The 15972-nt window shown below is 34.1% G+C and overlaps 1 protein-coding gene across 3 annotated transcripts; it reads left to right on the top strand.

The window, feature by feature from the left end:
* Positions 1 to 3614: 3614 nt before the first annotated feature.
* On the top strand, positions 3615 to 15721 carry LOC103975201 (uncharacterized). Of its 3 annotated transcripts, XM_065134543.1 has the most exons (13): positions 3615 to 4062; positions 5867 to 6002; positions 6505 to 6635; positions 7185 to 7386; positions 7933 to 8171; positions 8269 to 8380; positions 9519 to 9663; positions 9779 to 9921; positions 11708 to 11877; positions 12946 to 13254; positions 13343 to 13398; positions 13615 to 13826; positions 14093 to 15721. In XM_065134543.1, exons 1-13 carry the CDS (start codon positions 3844 to 3846, stop codon positions 15286 to 15288), a joined length of 3270 nt encoding a protein of 1089 aa, XP_064990615.1. In that variant the 5' UTR covers positions 3615 to 3843; the 3' UTR covers positions 15289 to 15721. The 3 variants fall into 3 exon arrangements, with proteins under 3 accessions (XP_064990615.1, XP_064990616.1, XP_064990618.1); XM_065134544.1 differs by lacking the exon at positions 6505 to 6635 and having other exon boundaries at positions 3922 to 4062; XM_065134546.1 differs by lacking the exon at positions 3615 to 4062 and having other exon boundaries at positions 5865 to 5998.
* The last annotated feature ends 251 nt before the right edge of the window (positions 15722 to 15972 follow it).

Below are 15972 nucleotides of genomic sequence, written 5' to 3'. Positions count from 1 at the left end.
TACGTTTTAAAAGTAGAAAAAGGCTATAAAAAGGCAGCAACGAGGCAGATCTTGAGAGCCACGGGATTCCAAAGAGAAGAAGGAGAACAAGGCAGAAAAGGAAGAGAAAGAAAGGGAAGAAGACAAGGACAATGCAGAGAGACTGTTCTCAATCATTTAGCAGTGTTCTCATCTTAGGTTAGATCAAATCTACAGTAGACTCTTGCTGTGATTACTTGGGGAGGTTTTAGATATTGTGGGCAGTGACGTGATCCTTGTATCCCAGTTATTCTCTTGTGGTTGTTGCTAGGGTTTTGGGCAAGAGATTGAGATTTGTATATTCATTATTCTCATAGTGGATTATCTCTAGTTTGCCCTGTGGTTTTTACCCTTCACATTGAAGGGGTTTTCCACGTATATCTTGGTGTTCTGTTTGATTGTGTTTCCATTTTATTCTGCTGCGTATTATGGTCTTCTAGTATTTGTTCATATACAAAGGTTATTCCTCTTTATATCCCCATCAGAGGCTGTCTACTATGCACTGGTCTGCGGTCAAATGAATTTTGCGGTATCTTAAAGGAACCTTCAATCATGGTCTTTTTCTTTGTAAACACTCTCCGCTTCATCTTCATGCCTTTGCTGATGCTAATTGGGTAGGCAACTTTAATGATAGAACATCCACATCGGGGTATATTGTCTTCTTTGGTGCTAATCCAATAAGTTAGAGTTCTAAGAAGCAAAAAACAATTGCACGGTCTACAACTGAAGCTAAATATCATGCCATTACCACTGGCACTGCAAAACTCAATTGGATCACAAATCTCCTCCAAGAACTCAACATCAATTCCACTCCTATAATATATTATGATAATGTCATGCTTCCTATTTGTGTGCTAATCCAATATTTTACTCCCGTACGAAACATATTACTATCGACTTCCACTTTCTGCGTGATCAAGTTTCTCGTCGTCAACTTTGTGTTTCTCATGTCCATATGGTTGTTCAATTAGTCTACTCACTCACGAAGCTTGTCGCTCGTAAATCTTTTGCATTGCATCGATTTAAGATTGGTCTCCTTGATAGGAGTATCATCTTGTGGGGGCATGATAGCAGATAAGATTATTCTAATTATCTAAATAAATTTTATTACTCTATTAAGAAAAATCGTCCCTTTTTATAAATAACTAGAGAATATGTCAATGTCTTGAAATTCTTCGCTACACATTGTTTATTGTTTGTTCTGTAGCTCATCATTCATTCTCTTAGAATGACAGTGAAGGATGTGATTGTTTTGTTTTAGCCTTCAGCTGTAAAAAAAAGTGAGAAGAGTCTTCCAGCATCTTTGCACTAATTAAACTAAAAAAATAGTGCACGATTAAAATGGGTCAACATGAAAAGTTTCCCACTAAAAAATAATAATAATAAAATATAGATATAAAAATAGTGAACACAAGAATTGTCTATAACTACATAAAAAAATCAAATCCTTCACTATTAAAGAATAATAAATATAAAGAATAAAATTCTCTTTTGATTTAGTTCAAATTAAAATTTGTAATACACTATGTTGGGATAAAATTTGAAGAAAAAAAAAAAGAAATTCTCTTTAACTTTTATAAATCTACCAAAAAAAAAAAAAAAAAAAAGAAAGTAGTTGGTTTTCAAACTAATTTGTCAATCGATCGATCTTGGATAAAGCTTCTCTTCCTCACCATAAGTTGGAAGGCCAATTCTTTGCCACCCATTGCTTGTTTCGTAGCTCATCATTCATTCTGTAGGTTGAGAGTAAAGGACGACTGTTCCGATCCAGCTTTTTATGGCTGAACAAAGTGAGAAGAGACTGCTTCCTACATCTTGGAAATGACTAAAACTAATATTGAATCCCAGAAATATTATTACATGATAGGAATAATTAAGCAAATAACAATCAGCATAAATCCAAAAAATAGTAAATACAAAATTTACATGGTTCGATGATAATATAAATTCAAGAAATTAAGCTCTTTTTCTTTTGAGTAAACTCGGAGTCACTTCTTGTTATACCCTCTGATCATATGAATTTTGAAGAATCAATTGTATATATCTCATCAATCTAACTAAATCTATTAAAAAAGTCATAAAGCATATAAAGTGTGTTTGTTTCCTTATCATCTTAAGATGTTTCTATTATTTATAGGATAATTAACCCTTTATTTCTAAGAATATTTTTTCTATAAAAAGTTTTTCCATATTAGAATTCCTTATCCTCCGAATAACGTGATTTCAATTAAACAATCTAAAAAATATTTACGGGTTTCCATCGGTTCTTTTAATTCGTCACTGCGGTTAGTAAAAGAAAAATGAAAATCCACAACAGTAGAAGAGTAATCCGCATTTAAATGAAGTACATAACCTACTCATGCGTGCATGGGGCTGACATGAACCCTATGCATTTAAAGATTTCTCCCTGTTATTAGTAATGATACAGATTAATATAAAAAAGTCAATAGAATCATATTCAAATCTATTCATTTTTTACAAAATTAAATATACTTTTAGATATATAATTAATCTAATATATATATATATATATATATATATATATATATATATATGTATATATATATATATATGTATATATATATATATATGTATATATATATATATATATGTATATATATATATATATGTATATATATATATATATATATATATATATATATATATATATATATATATATATATATATATATATGTATATATATAAAACAATAAATCATAATGCTCCAACTATCAGGATCTTACTAATATGGTCTAATAAATAACTAAACTTAAAATACAAACAATCCATGATCCATAATGATATGATTTCATGATGAAACATTCATTATGTTTGTATTATCTTTAAATATTGACAAATTATATTTCTTTTCTTTCATTTACATAGCATTAATTGATTTCTTAGTATTACATATTACTAATAATAATTACATAAAATCATTTTTTAAATATTTAATTTTTTATAATAGTTTTATTATTACTAATAACAGTGATAAGTCGTGATGTTATAAATTCTATCTATTTGGGGTCATTTATAAGAAATTTTTTTTATGTTATTAAGATTAAGATATTATTAATCTAATCTAATACGTAGCTAAACTTAGAACACAAATAACCAATAAACCATAGTGATATAATTTCATGACCTACATGCATTATTATTTATCTTCCATTTTCAAATTTGAAATTTTGTAAAAAAAATTATTACATGTCAATAATTGATATCTTCTCATTACAAGTCAATGTAAAAAAAAAAAAAAAAAAATCATATTCAATTATAATCCATTTATAACAAGCATAAAACATATATATATATATATATATTTTAAATTTTTAGAATACTTTAATTATGACTAATAATAAGGCATTTGTAATGTCATCCTTAAATTATAAACTTAACTATGAATGAATTGTAAGACATAAATCAGCCCTTTAGAAATTAAACTATAGAATTAGATTTACATTATGTTTATTAATCATTAAAAATGAGGCAGAGCATCAAATATTTCAGGAATCAGAACACCCTCCCTGATGCGGTGCTTCACTCATTTATAGCCTTACATTTGCTATATATATCTGCAGTATCCACTTCCATGTAACTGACCACCTCCTCCTCACACCTCTTCCCCTGTTTTCCCATCCTACTACTACTACCTCATACAGAGAGAGAGAGAGACAGAGAGAGAGAGAGAGAGATGGCCACGTTCAAGTATCTTTGACACTGCAGGCTCAAAGGAGGAGTCTTCTTTCTTTCGGGGGAGTTGTTTGGGGAGGGCCACCGCCTCACATAGCAGCCGGAGGCTCACCATCTTGGGTGCCCCTGTGATGGGTAGCCGCTGGGGAGCTCTGTGCCGGCTCCCTCCCCTCATCTCCTGGACTGTCATGGCTATACTCTTAGTGGATGCAGATGTTGACTCTGATGCTGCTGTGAAGTTCTTGAAGGTCCCTCCGGTCTTCTCGGCCTCATCGTCAGCTACATTTCAGTTTGAGGTCACGGAGGGGAGGAATGGCAGCTCATGCCACGACTGCAGTATCAGCCGCAAGGTTTGTCAGTTCAATCCCGTTTCTTGCTCTCTTCACAAGCTTCTCTCTTCTTGTAATCTTTCTTGATCGATCTGCAAGTTAAACTATGTGCCAGCTAATTGGCACTCAAATAGTACATAGAGCAGAATATGGGGCTTCTTCTTTCTTTTATTAGAAAAGCTCCAGCACTTATCGAGTAATTATATCTGTAAATATGCAAGCTTTAAAGATGCAAATATTGTTTGAAGAGAAATCTTTTTGCAGGAATGCGTATAACAGAGGAGCTAATAACGTCAATCTGTGGAGTCTAACTATGCAGAATAGCAATATCATGTATCTTACCCATTGCTAATGTTCAACGTCGGTGCTTTCTCATGTGGCTACTTTGGGATTTAAAACTTGCTTGCTAGTTTTTAGAACATGTTTGCTCTTCAAGCACCATAAATATCAATAGCTACATCCTAATATATATTGGATGCGTGGTTTCATGCTACAGATCTTTTAAAGAAGTAATCGGTCGATCTTGAAAGAATTTTTCTTGTGGTAGTAACTTCCAGTGTCACAAAGTCAGATCCGCTGTCATGTTAGTGAGATATTCAACTTGTGCTCATTAGTTTATGAAAATGTCACTGATTAACAATTATAGGAAGTAACAAACAGAGAAATTACAAGATACATGGTTGGAGGGATGCGATCAGTGATCAACTGTCTCAAGACTATGGAAATGCTATTAGCTGTATGAACTTCAAAGCCTTATTTGGATTGGGTTTTGTCGGCCAGGTGTTAATACTGGACTGAAAGAAGAGACTTCTATTGGAAGGCATTGTTCTTTGAGCTCAGAAAGGAGATGCCTCATGCTATTAGTTGTATGAACTTCAAAGCCTTCATTGGATTGGGTTTTGTGGGCCAGGTGTTAACACCTGGACTGAAAGAAGAGACTTCTATTGTAAGGCATTGTTCTTTGAGCTCAGAAAGGAGATGCTGAGGCGGTCTGGTAGTTGCCTTCACCTGCAAAGGTGCTATAATAGAATACTGGAGGATTATAACCAAACCACCATGAACAATTCGTGCTTTCTCCTTCTTATCGCCTCCCTTATTCTAAACTATCTCCAAACTTACTGCATCGATTGCTGCTAGATTGGTGAAGCAGATATCTAAGTGTACCTTAATTGTTTCACACTTGAACATTTTGTAGCTTCGAATGGAATCAGTTTTAGTCTTGAGCTTTAATTTTATACAGTCTTATTCACTCCCTTTAATATAGCCTAGAGCCTATAATAATTTATAGATCAATAGATTAGAGAAAAACAATTTGAAGAAGTTGGTTTCAAAAATACTGGCATTTATGCAATGTCTATTTTTCATCAGATATAGGAAGCAACCAAAAGTTATATTATTGAAGAAACTGAAAGAATTTGAAACTGATCAACGAATGTTTCATGATTGAAAAATTAGTGTAGAGAAGGATACTTGAAAGAAGTTGATATATAATTTGAAACACACATGTAGGTGTATTAGATGGTTATTTGTTTCCTATCAAAATTTAATAATCTTTAGTGTTTAAATTTAACAATTTAAAATTAATATTACTATTAGGCATGTGCAACATGTTACAGTGTAATGGAAAAGCTCACAACATATAATGTTTTCTGTACATTAAGGTCATGTCATGAATATGTTTTGAATTAATAGTTAAGATACTGTATCAAATAGAGAAAAGATGAAGCCCTTCACTGAATTGCCTATTGTGATAATTAGTCTTAAAAAAATATTGGTTTGCTAATGTTTTTCTCTTTCTAATTATCACTGTTTGCACATAATGCAGTTAGATAACTACAATTCTTTTGCTTGTGAACGGAAGGAAGTTACATACTCAGGCTTGCTCGATGGAAATCATACCTTTAAGATCTGCTCCAGTGGTTCCCAAGGAGTTCGTTGTGCCAGCTATAATTGGACTGTTGGTTAAGAAACTGCCCTCGTCTTCCTGATTCCTTTTTTGATAAATTTGGTGACATTTTGTCATGAAAGTTATCATGTATCTTCTATGATATCTTCTTTTAGCTTTATGTTAAAATTTGACAAATTTAAATTTTAAACATTTAATCTTCCAAGCAGTCTTTCTTGTATCAATTTAATTTCTCAGCATCTCAAATAAATGTTCCAAATCAGCACAATTTCCAATTATTGATTATGTATATTGTATATTTCATGCTTAAATTATGAAAGGATCAGCTTCTTAGTTCTATTTGGAGAAAATTTCCTTTGAGAATATCTTCATATCAAGTTGCATAGTGTTCCATGTCTTGACAAGGGACTGCTCTGTAGGATTATCTACCTAATAACTACTGATTATCTACCTAATAATTTTCAAGGTATTGCTTGGTGATTGTTTATCTTTGAGCTAAACTGTACCTTGACGGTTAAGGCACTTCAGTTTCTGACTTTGTTGTCCTTTCACTGCAGATACAATTTCCCCTACTGCCTATATTTCTGCTGCATCTTTCACAAATGCGTTAAATATTTCAGTCAATGTTTCTTTCAGTGAACCTTGCACCAGTGGAGGTGGATTTAAATGTTCCCCCAGTCATTGCGATGTATGTATGCTGAAAATTTTAAATTTTGGTTTGATTGTTTAGTATTAGAGTCACGCCAGTCCCCATTTGGTCTTGTATGGGTTTGGTAAGCATTGGCATATCAACACATGAAATGCCAACTTGTGCCACAGAAATTTTTGTAGGATTTGAGTATACGTGGTGTTGGGAGGCACTTGCCGCAGTCCATGTAGCCAGCTTGATAGGCCATCAAACTATGAATTGAAGGATATTTATCCCTTTTAGATTCACTATACAGCAATTGTTGTTCTTTTCTCACATGGTTGGAAATCTCTTACTTCGCTATCCCTTGTTGTCCTGTTTAGACATGGTATTAGGATGACTTGTCCAGCTAGTTTATCTGATTAATTGATGTGCCTTAATTTCTGTCTTCGGTGCTTACCTACATGAAATAAATTCTTGTTTGCCATATAATTTCCAGGTATTAGGCTTTAAGATTTTCCATATCTACCTTTGTTTTCTCCATCCCTTTTTCTTTGTTTTTCCTTAAAGGTAAAAGGTCAATTATCTGATTGCTTCTCTTTTCTATAGCTTCTCATTTATGGAGCCGGCCGTGTTTTACCATCTACTCTAAGGGTTCTTCTTCCTGGCCTGAAATTTTCCTTTATGGTGGGAATATCAGCTGATGTTCAGTTTGGTCGTTTGATACTGGCAATGGATAAGGTATTTTGTACTGACAATGCTGGGAACATGTTCAAACAATCATCAGATTCAAGTTTCATATTGCATTTTGGTATGCTATCTGCTTCATATAATTGCTTCTTTAATCTTATCAAGGTTTCATCTAACTGCATATATTAAGGTTTTATTTTTGGATTTGTTCTTAATAATCTAAAACTCACACTGGATTGTCTAAAAGGCCTGACAATCATATTACTTGCAAAATTTGCATTCACTTCAATTTCTTTTATGCTATGAGGTGAGAATGAAGAAACTATTTTACATAATTATCTCTGCATTTTTCCAAATATTAAATTATATATAAAAAAATTGCCTTACAAAAGTAATATCATGCTTGTATAATATGTTCAATTTCCTGAATTATCGAAGTGTCAAGCTAGATCAAAAAACTCTGAACATTTCATGCTGCCAATGCTAAGTCCATGGTGTTGATATCTTGCATGCGCCATCGATTCTAAAATTCAAGGCTTCAAGCTGTGGTTTAAGACTTTAAGTAATTAGTTTTTCATTAATGTAGTACATTGAAGCATCAAGATAGACTCATATGCGATGTCTTGGTAGTGCTTTTTCACCTTTCCTCTTCCTTTGCAACTTGCAGATAGAAGAAGTGTTTTCATGAACTTGACAAGTCACGTCCCAGAAAAGCTACTTCAACTTAATGGCTTGCTTCGAACTGTGCAAGCTAGTAACAGTGCTAGGGATTTGAAAATTTATCTGTCATTCTCAGAGCCAGTTCTTAATTCATCTGAAGAAATTCTGGATCTTCTTCATGCAAGTAGTGGTTTACTTGTTCCGACAAATAAGAGTAATCTTGGAAACCGTCGGTTTGGCTACCTAGTCAGTTGTTTTAAATGTTCACTTCAGTTATTCAAATTTTAATTATTGTATCTGATTTTCTTCAAAATTTATGCCTTCAAGTATATGCTTCTTTTAGGTACAAAATATTTCAAGCATGACTGTTGTTACTATAAGTTGTGATACTACATATATAATCACCAGACAAGGGACTCCAGTTTCTCCATCAGATCCAATCACATTCCTTTATGGTACACTTTTAGTAGTTTTAAATTCTATTCCAGAATTTTTTGACTTTTTCCTATGATATGAAAATTTGGGGTTGTGTGAATACTATTTCAAGTAGCAATTTAGAAATTTTTACCTTATAATATTATTCAAATCACAAATTCAATACGAAAGGCAAATGAATATGGGAAAAATTCCATTGTCACATGAATATCCATGTTACATAAATGATTATATGTTGATGCTTTAAAAGCTTATTGTAATTTTAGTGCATGAAACCTAATTTTCCAGATATATTCAAAAGTCTTGTAATTTTTATCAAGAATTAAAATCTCGGTCTGATATTGATAGCCAAATCGGTATGATACCATCACTGGTTAATGCTTGGTACAGACTGGTAATAGTCGGTACCACTTGGACCATGGAGAAAGATTGAGAAAAGAAAGGGAAAAGGCAAAGAAAGAGGTTTAGGCGGTAGGAGGATGAGTTGGAGGAGGTGACGACATGACAAAGGTGGAGGCAGAGGAGTCGGAGGAGGTGGCTGAGGAGGAATAGAAGGAGGTGGAAGAGGAGGTGGAGATAGAGGGGGCAGAGGATGAGACAGAAGGGAAAAAAAAAAATGTCAATAGTTGTCAATATATTAGAAAACTAGAAAAAGGAGTTGGTACTGCTATCAGGCTGTAGGCTTACCATATGTTACAGTATGGTCAGTACCGATCAGCTTCCTATCCAGTAAACCTGACAGGGTGAGTTTAATGAGCATGGGCTCAGTTTTGAATCACAGCAGGCAATTGCATACCATCAGTCATAGATCGCCAAAACCGGTCAGCATCAATTACCACTACCGAAACTAAAATCCATGATTTCCATTTTTATCTAATACACTTGAAGAACCCATTGGAAATAGTATATTCATATTTTTACTACATAGATGTCACTTTACATGATGATGATACAAGACTTAGTGTAGGTTTGCAACATTAGAAACTGAACTTTTCTACATAATTTCCACGGATAAGATCAATATCAAGCTGTGTAAACTTCCTGGTGCTTTCCTTTTTCAGAAAATGAACTATAATGTTTCTGAGTTGCTCTTTATCCATCCATGACTTATTTTTACCACCCTTATCTGATACATGTTAATTGGTCCTGAATAATTAGATGCTGACAGGCCATCTGTAAGGCTGAGTACAACTTCTAACATGCGGACCAGACAACATAAAATCCCAGTGCTGATAAACTTTGAGAAGCCTGTTTTTAACTTTAATTCTTCAGCTATAATAATTTCTGGAGGATCGATACTGAGGTATGCTTTTCGCTGCTTGTGAATACTTTTACTTAAAGCTCATCGTTCTATGCTTTAACATAAGTTGGTTTAGTGGCCCTGACTACTGAGAGTTTCTTGTTGGCTTTGAGATTAGTTTTCATGAAATAACAAAGAGCACATATATTAGTGAAATACACGGCAATGGTAGTGTGATATCAGTGGAAGTTCCTGAAAATAGGACAACAGATATTGCCGGAAACAAGAACCTTGCATCAAACCTTCTACAAGTGAATCACTGTAAGGTTTTCTGTTTTTCCGTGTGTAAAAGTTCTTTCTCATCTATCACTCTGAAACACAAATTTATATCATTTCATGTCATAATTGTTTCTGTTTTTTTAACTTCAACGTATTGAGGATCAGTTTGCAGATTTTAGCTGAAAAGTTTGTATCATTGAGAACACAAAAATTTATGCAAACCTTAGCAGATGCAGTGACATATAAAATGGCCCTAGAAATACATGTGGTTTCCTCTGATGTTAGAAAAGGACAACATGTATATAAATAAACTTTACATTTAATGGTGAGGAGTTCTTGAGCAAGCAGTAAAAGGTTTGGTAGCCATTGCTATAAAATTATTTCTATTCCTGCGGAGGTAGCAAATGTATGATAGATATTTGTAGTTGGTCATTGTGCTAGTCTGAGTTCAAGATTGATCTGGCTGCAGTTTGATGGGACCCACTTTTATATTTTATATGGATTTCCAAGTGAAGTTTCTTTGTAGTTTATTATCAGGTTTTATGTTCCCATTATGAGTTGTCCTAATGCTTACACATATGTTACCTTCCGGAAGTTATTAAGCCCTTTGTACCTAAATGGTGAGTTCTAGATGTCTTTTAGATATGATTGTATGGGATTATAAATTTTCCATAGTAGTAAATTATTACCCTTCAATTTGTTTAGTTAGAATGAGTTCCGTGAAGCATTTAAATAAGGGCAGTACGTGCAGCTACTTTCTTTGGCCAGTGGCTATGTGTTCTCTTTTGTAAAGTTCTTAAGCCTTTCTACATATGTTTATCTTCCTCCTTTATCTTATACTACAACATTAAGTTGCTGCCTATCTCCTTACTACCTTGTCCTTAATTTGCTAATTTTCCCTTAACATAATGCGACATAAATTTCTATCAAATCAATTAAGGTTTCTGGTAATCATCATTTCATCATTTTCCACCAAAGATTTAATAGGATCCGCATCATGATTGTGGGATTTAGAATCCAGATCATTCTGGATCAAATTTCTTCATCTAGGCTTAAGATCACTACAAAACAATGTTTGACAAAGCTGTGGCTACAATATGTGCATGCAGTCTTATGAGCACATTGCATAGACCTATCCAGTCTCAGTATGTGATGTTATTACAGATGGTTGCATATACTATGCAACTGCTTAATGGCCACATAGCAGTGAAAATATGGCTGCATATACAGTTGAATGTACGTATGCAGTATGCATATGGCTGCATGGTCCATGTTAGCTTGAACATGTTGATGTGACCTCATGGAGTAGTGAAATTCAAATCTGCGTTCTTTTTGGTTCTTAAGTTCTTTTTTCATCTCCTTTAGCACATTCAGTCAAGGCCTCTTACCTATTTCAAATATTCTAAGACAAGTCATTATTTACAAGAAATAATTAATCTTTTCAGTTTGATAACTTTGGTTTTGCTTTATGTGTTGCATTCTAAATGTTACTGGCATGAAACAACAATATTTCACCCGGAAACTAAAAATTTATAGCTCAATATGCTTTTGACTGTTTTCTTGCCTTAATATATAATTCACAATTCTCCTAAATTTACTTATATATGCATTTGACTAGTGAAAGATTTGGTGCTATGCAACTTACTTCGTACTCTTACTTACATTTTACAATGTGATCGTTTACTTCTGACTTGGTTTGACATTTCTTTTCAATTTGGGCCTCTAAAATTTGAAATATGATCAAAGTATAATTACAGAGTGTCTGACTTACTATTTATACTTTTCTTTTGGGATGGTATTCGATTGAAATTCTCCTTAAATGTGACAGATTCCACGCCCACAGTATCATCATTGTTATCAATAGTTGCTACTGTTGCACTTGCAATGACATCAATGGTGGCAACCCTCCTTACTCTTTCATCTTCGAGCCTTCTATATTCTGGAGCAATTTCTGGACAGAAATCATATGTTGTTTCTGAACCATCAAGGAACCTTTTGGTAGAGCGCAGAAGCTTTTGAAACTTAGAAATTACTAGATTATTAAGTTGTTTTTTTTTCCTTTTGATGTCATATCAATTCAATAAGAAGCTAACCATAACTCTCGATTTCCTAAGCATCACCTGTGTTCATATCAGTTCCTAAAAAAACTCAAAATGACATTACAGTTTATTAGTAAAAAAAAAAACACAGATTGTACTTACATTAATAAGAAAAATTGTTAATACTTAATACACTTCAAATTGTTCATGTATTCAAAAATAAGATCTATCATGGGCCTTGTATATTTATGTTCTTTTGGTATCCTTTTTTGTGCATAAATTCATCATTTTGCTCAATTTGAATTGGACAGGCATTAGTCCAAGCTAGGTATAACCGAATTTAGTTTGTTTGAAGTTTTCTGTATTATATAAATGACAGTGCTCATGGTCATTGAAATGTTATCTAAAAGCTATGTCTTTATTTACTACTCAGTCATGGACTTGTTTTAATAGCATAGGATGTACCGATGTAGCAGTTGGTGTATATCACCATATTGATGGGCCAGTCATTTTTTCAAAGGGAAGTATAAGTTCACATTTATAGGAAAACATGGGAATTAATTGTAATGGATTGAAGAGTACATAACTATGATAGACTATTTGCCTTCGAAAAAGTCAAGACATTTGACTTAAAACAAGTACACTCTTTGGGATTAATCTTCAATTGAGGCCCTCCTAAGATCAGTTAGAATCTGGTAATCAGCCTTTCTTGAATGTTGACTTTCACACAATGATTAAACATGGCAACTGCCTAGCGATCCCTAAGTACAGATGATTACATACTTAAACTAGTTGAAAGAAAATATGGCTTCATGACATGACTAGTTTAATGCAAATATGGCTTTACATATTTAGAATGATTGCCATTAGACGAAGCATGGAAAAGGACTCTAACAAAAAGTAGAGGTCTCTTGGATTCAGTTAAAATTGGATTTTAGTCTATAAGCTTGAAAAAAGATTGGGGTGCTAGGACATAGGGTTCTATATTCGTGAAGGATATTGACTGCTTGTCTTTCCTTTTCTACAGCGGATTTTATGCCACGTCCAAATTTTTGCACTCTGTAGATGGTTGGTAGTTACCGTTCCTGTTGAGTATTATGAATTTTCTAGGGGCATAGAATGGAGTATTCCATACATTCATCTCCCATGGGAATCGAGCTCCAACAATTCATTTATTGAAAATTCAACGTTTACACTTGGGGCTTATTTTGAAATATGGGAAAGAAGCAAGTTGAGAACTTTTAAATCCCCATTGACTACAAACCAAATCCTGGGAGTGGACCCTTCTGTACATGGAAAGCCACTTATGCCAGGGGAATACATGTCATTTCTTGAGGTCAGATTTTCCTGTCTTCACATATTTTCACTAATGTCTGTAGTAACTTGTATTCCAATTGAATCATTTTGTGATTGTATGCTTGCAGAATCAGAACTTTAATCCTGAAGCTGAATTCATTATGATTTCACGAAATTCAGATAGGTAGGTCAAACAGAGGCAAGGCATATTTTGTGTTTTTTTCCTTATGTCCTGCTTAAATCAAGATTGTCCTGCTAACTGTTGAGAAAAATAATTAAGTTCCACCATGTGATTTTTTTTAAAAAATTAGACAAATGAGTTTACCGGTATATTTTTACTGAATATGTAATCATACCAAATTTAGTATGTAAAGAACTCAAGCAGATTTTATCGCAACAGGTGGAAGCATTTTGGTAGAAACATGTTCTGGTTAGCTATATTTGGTGGTGGGCTGACCTTGCTCCATGTGGCAATTCTTTGCCTTTTGAAATTGAGGAGGGATTCAGAAAAGCAAGAAGAGTATGGAGCTCTGGTGTTCCCAAGGTTCGAATTAATTTTGGTTATGCTTGCATTACCATGTATATGCCAGGCATCTGCTGCTTTAATTAAAGGTAACTGCAGCTAAACATAAATTCCTTTTTCATCTTAATCAAGCGTAGCAAAGATATTGGTAGAGATGTGCTTATTTTCGGTAGAGAAATTGATTATAATTTACTGGAGATTGATCAATTTTCCTGTCATATTTTAACTTAATCCACATAACAACTATGCCTCAGCTAACATCACTTTTAATTTGTATAACATTCTTCAAAAGTCGAGATCGTTCTGATATTTGAATCACTTCTAATTGACTTTCTTCTTCTCTTGTCGAAACAAGGGAAAACATCTACAGGTATTGTTGTTGGAGTTGCACTCCTGGGTATCTCCACATCTTTCCTTATCTCCTTGCTGCTGTTCCTCTCAATTGGCATCACAATGGCTAAGCTTCTGCAGTACAAAGAAGTTCATCAAGAGGGGCAAGAGTTCCATTGGTATCAAGAGTTTATCCGTGTAACTCTTGGTCCTGGGAAAAGAGGCCAATGGACTTGGACAGATCAACATAAATCAATTAATCAAACAAAACTAGGTCCATTATTCGAAGACCTCAGAGGGCCACCAAAGTACATGTTGACACAAATTTCTAGCGAGGGGAATCAAGCAAAACATGAAGACCAAGACCGAATCATTGCTTCTGAAGATGAGACTGAAGATGCAGAAGCCCCATTTATCCAGAAACTCTTTGGCATCCTCCGAATTTACTATACACTTCTGGAATCAATTAAACGTGTCTCTCTTGGAATTTTGGCTGGTGCTTATTCATCAAATAGGCCTTCTAGGATTCCAACCCTCATTATTTTGTCCATCACGTCTTTCCAACTTTTTTTCCTTGTCTTGAAAAAGCCCTTTATTAAAAAGAAGGTGCAGTTTGTTGAGATTATCTCAGTAGCTGGTGAAGTGGGTTTATATGGGGCTTGCCTTGCTCTACTGGAGAAGGATTTCTCTAGTGCTAATGAGAGGAGAATAGGGTTTTTCATGCTGGCAATGTTCATCATCATGTTTACTGCACAACTGGTCAACGAATGGTATGTCTTATATCGCCAAGTTATTCGACTGAGTGCAACTAGGAACTCATTCTCTTCAGGATTAAAAAGAGCTCTTGGTGGACTTTTACTAATCGTGCTACCCACACGGCTGTCAACAAATCTGAACAACCAGTTATCCTCCAGAAATGGAGAAGGAGACAGTGGAATTACAGTTACTCCCATCGGTCAAGTCCAAAGAACTTCAGGTACAAGTGAAGGGTCATGGCTGAGACAACTAAGAGAGGATGCAAAGACTAGCTTCAGTAGAGAAGATGCAGGAGCTCCTAATGACCCTTCAAGCAGCATGTACCAGAGAAGTGTGTTTTGGAGTGGAAAGAGAAGCAGAAGCTCTTCTGTAACATCATCATCTGACTCCAAGTCAAAGGGGGACGGCAAGCTGAAGTTAAGAGGGTTGTATAAGGATTTGGAGAACATTTTCTCATCAAAGTGATCTAGTAATTGATCAACTCATTCAATTTATGTGAGTTCAAAGCTCATACGAGCCTCGATGGAGAAGTGGATCCTGATCTTATTCAAAGAATAAAAATAGGTATTTGCACAGATATATGGTGTTTCGGGTCCAGGATCATGCCAATGGTCACTAATTGAAGGGAATAAAGCCTATGAACCAAATCCCGGTTTCTGTCAGTGCTTCATACTTCATAGCTTATTGCTATTATCGATTTTCAACTTTTGTTATGCTACATCTGGTCTGAGCCTTCTTCTCATTTGATAGTTTGTCTAATCTGACATGTTTTCTATAGGAAATGTTGTTTCATTAAAAGCATCAGAAGATGATCTTGTACTGTCTATCTGAATCCGGTACAATGTATAGTTGAAGGGAATGAAAACTACAAACCAAATGCATATTCATTTCGTATTAAGAGTGTATTTTTTTATGTATATGCTTTTGATCTCGGTTTAAATAGTTTAATTTTTTATGAACCCATAAATGATGGGGTTATAATAATAGAATTTAATTTGGCTAGATGATATCTGATTGGTTCTTTGGCAAGGTACAGAATGTATCAAATTTTAGAAATAGCCAAAAGAAATGATTTGATTATCTTATTTGTTGAATTGAGAGATCCATGAATTAGTATTATGATGTATATAAATACAAATAATTTCATTA

Source organism: Musa acuminata, chromosome BXJ2-11, assembly GCF_036884655.1.
Source record: "Musa acuminata AAA Group cultivar baxijiao chromosome BXJ2-11, Cavendish_Baxijiao_AAA, whole genome shotgun sequence".
Lineage (NCBI taxonomy): Eukaryota > Viridiplantae > Streptophyta > Magnoliopsida > Zingiberales > Musaceae > Musa > Musa acuminata.
This window is presented reverse-complemented; position numbering and strand designations above follow the sequence as displayed.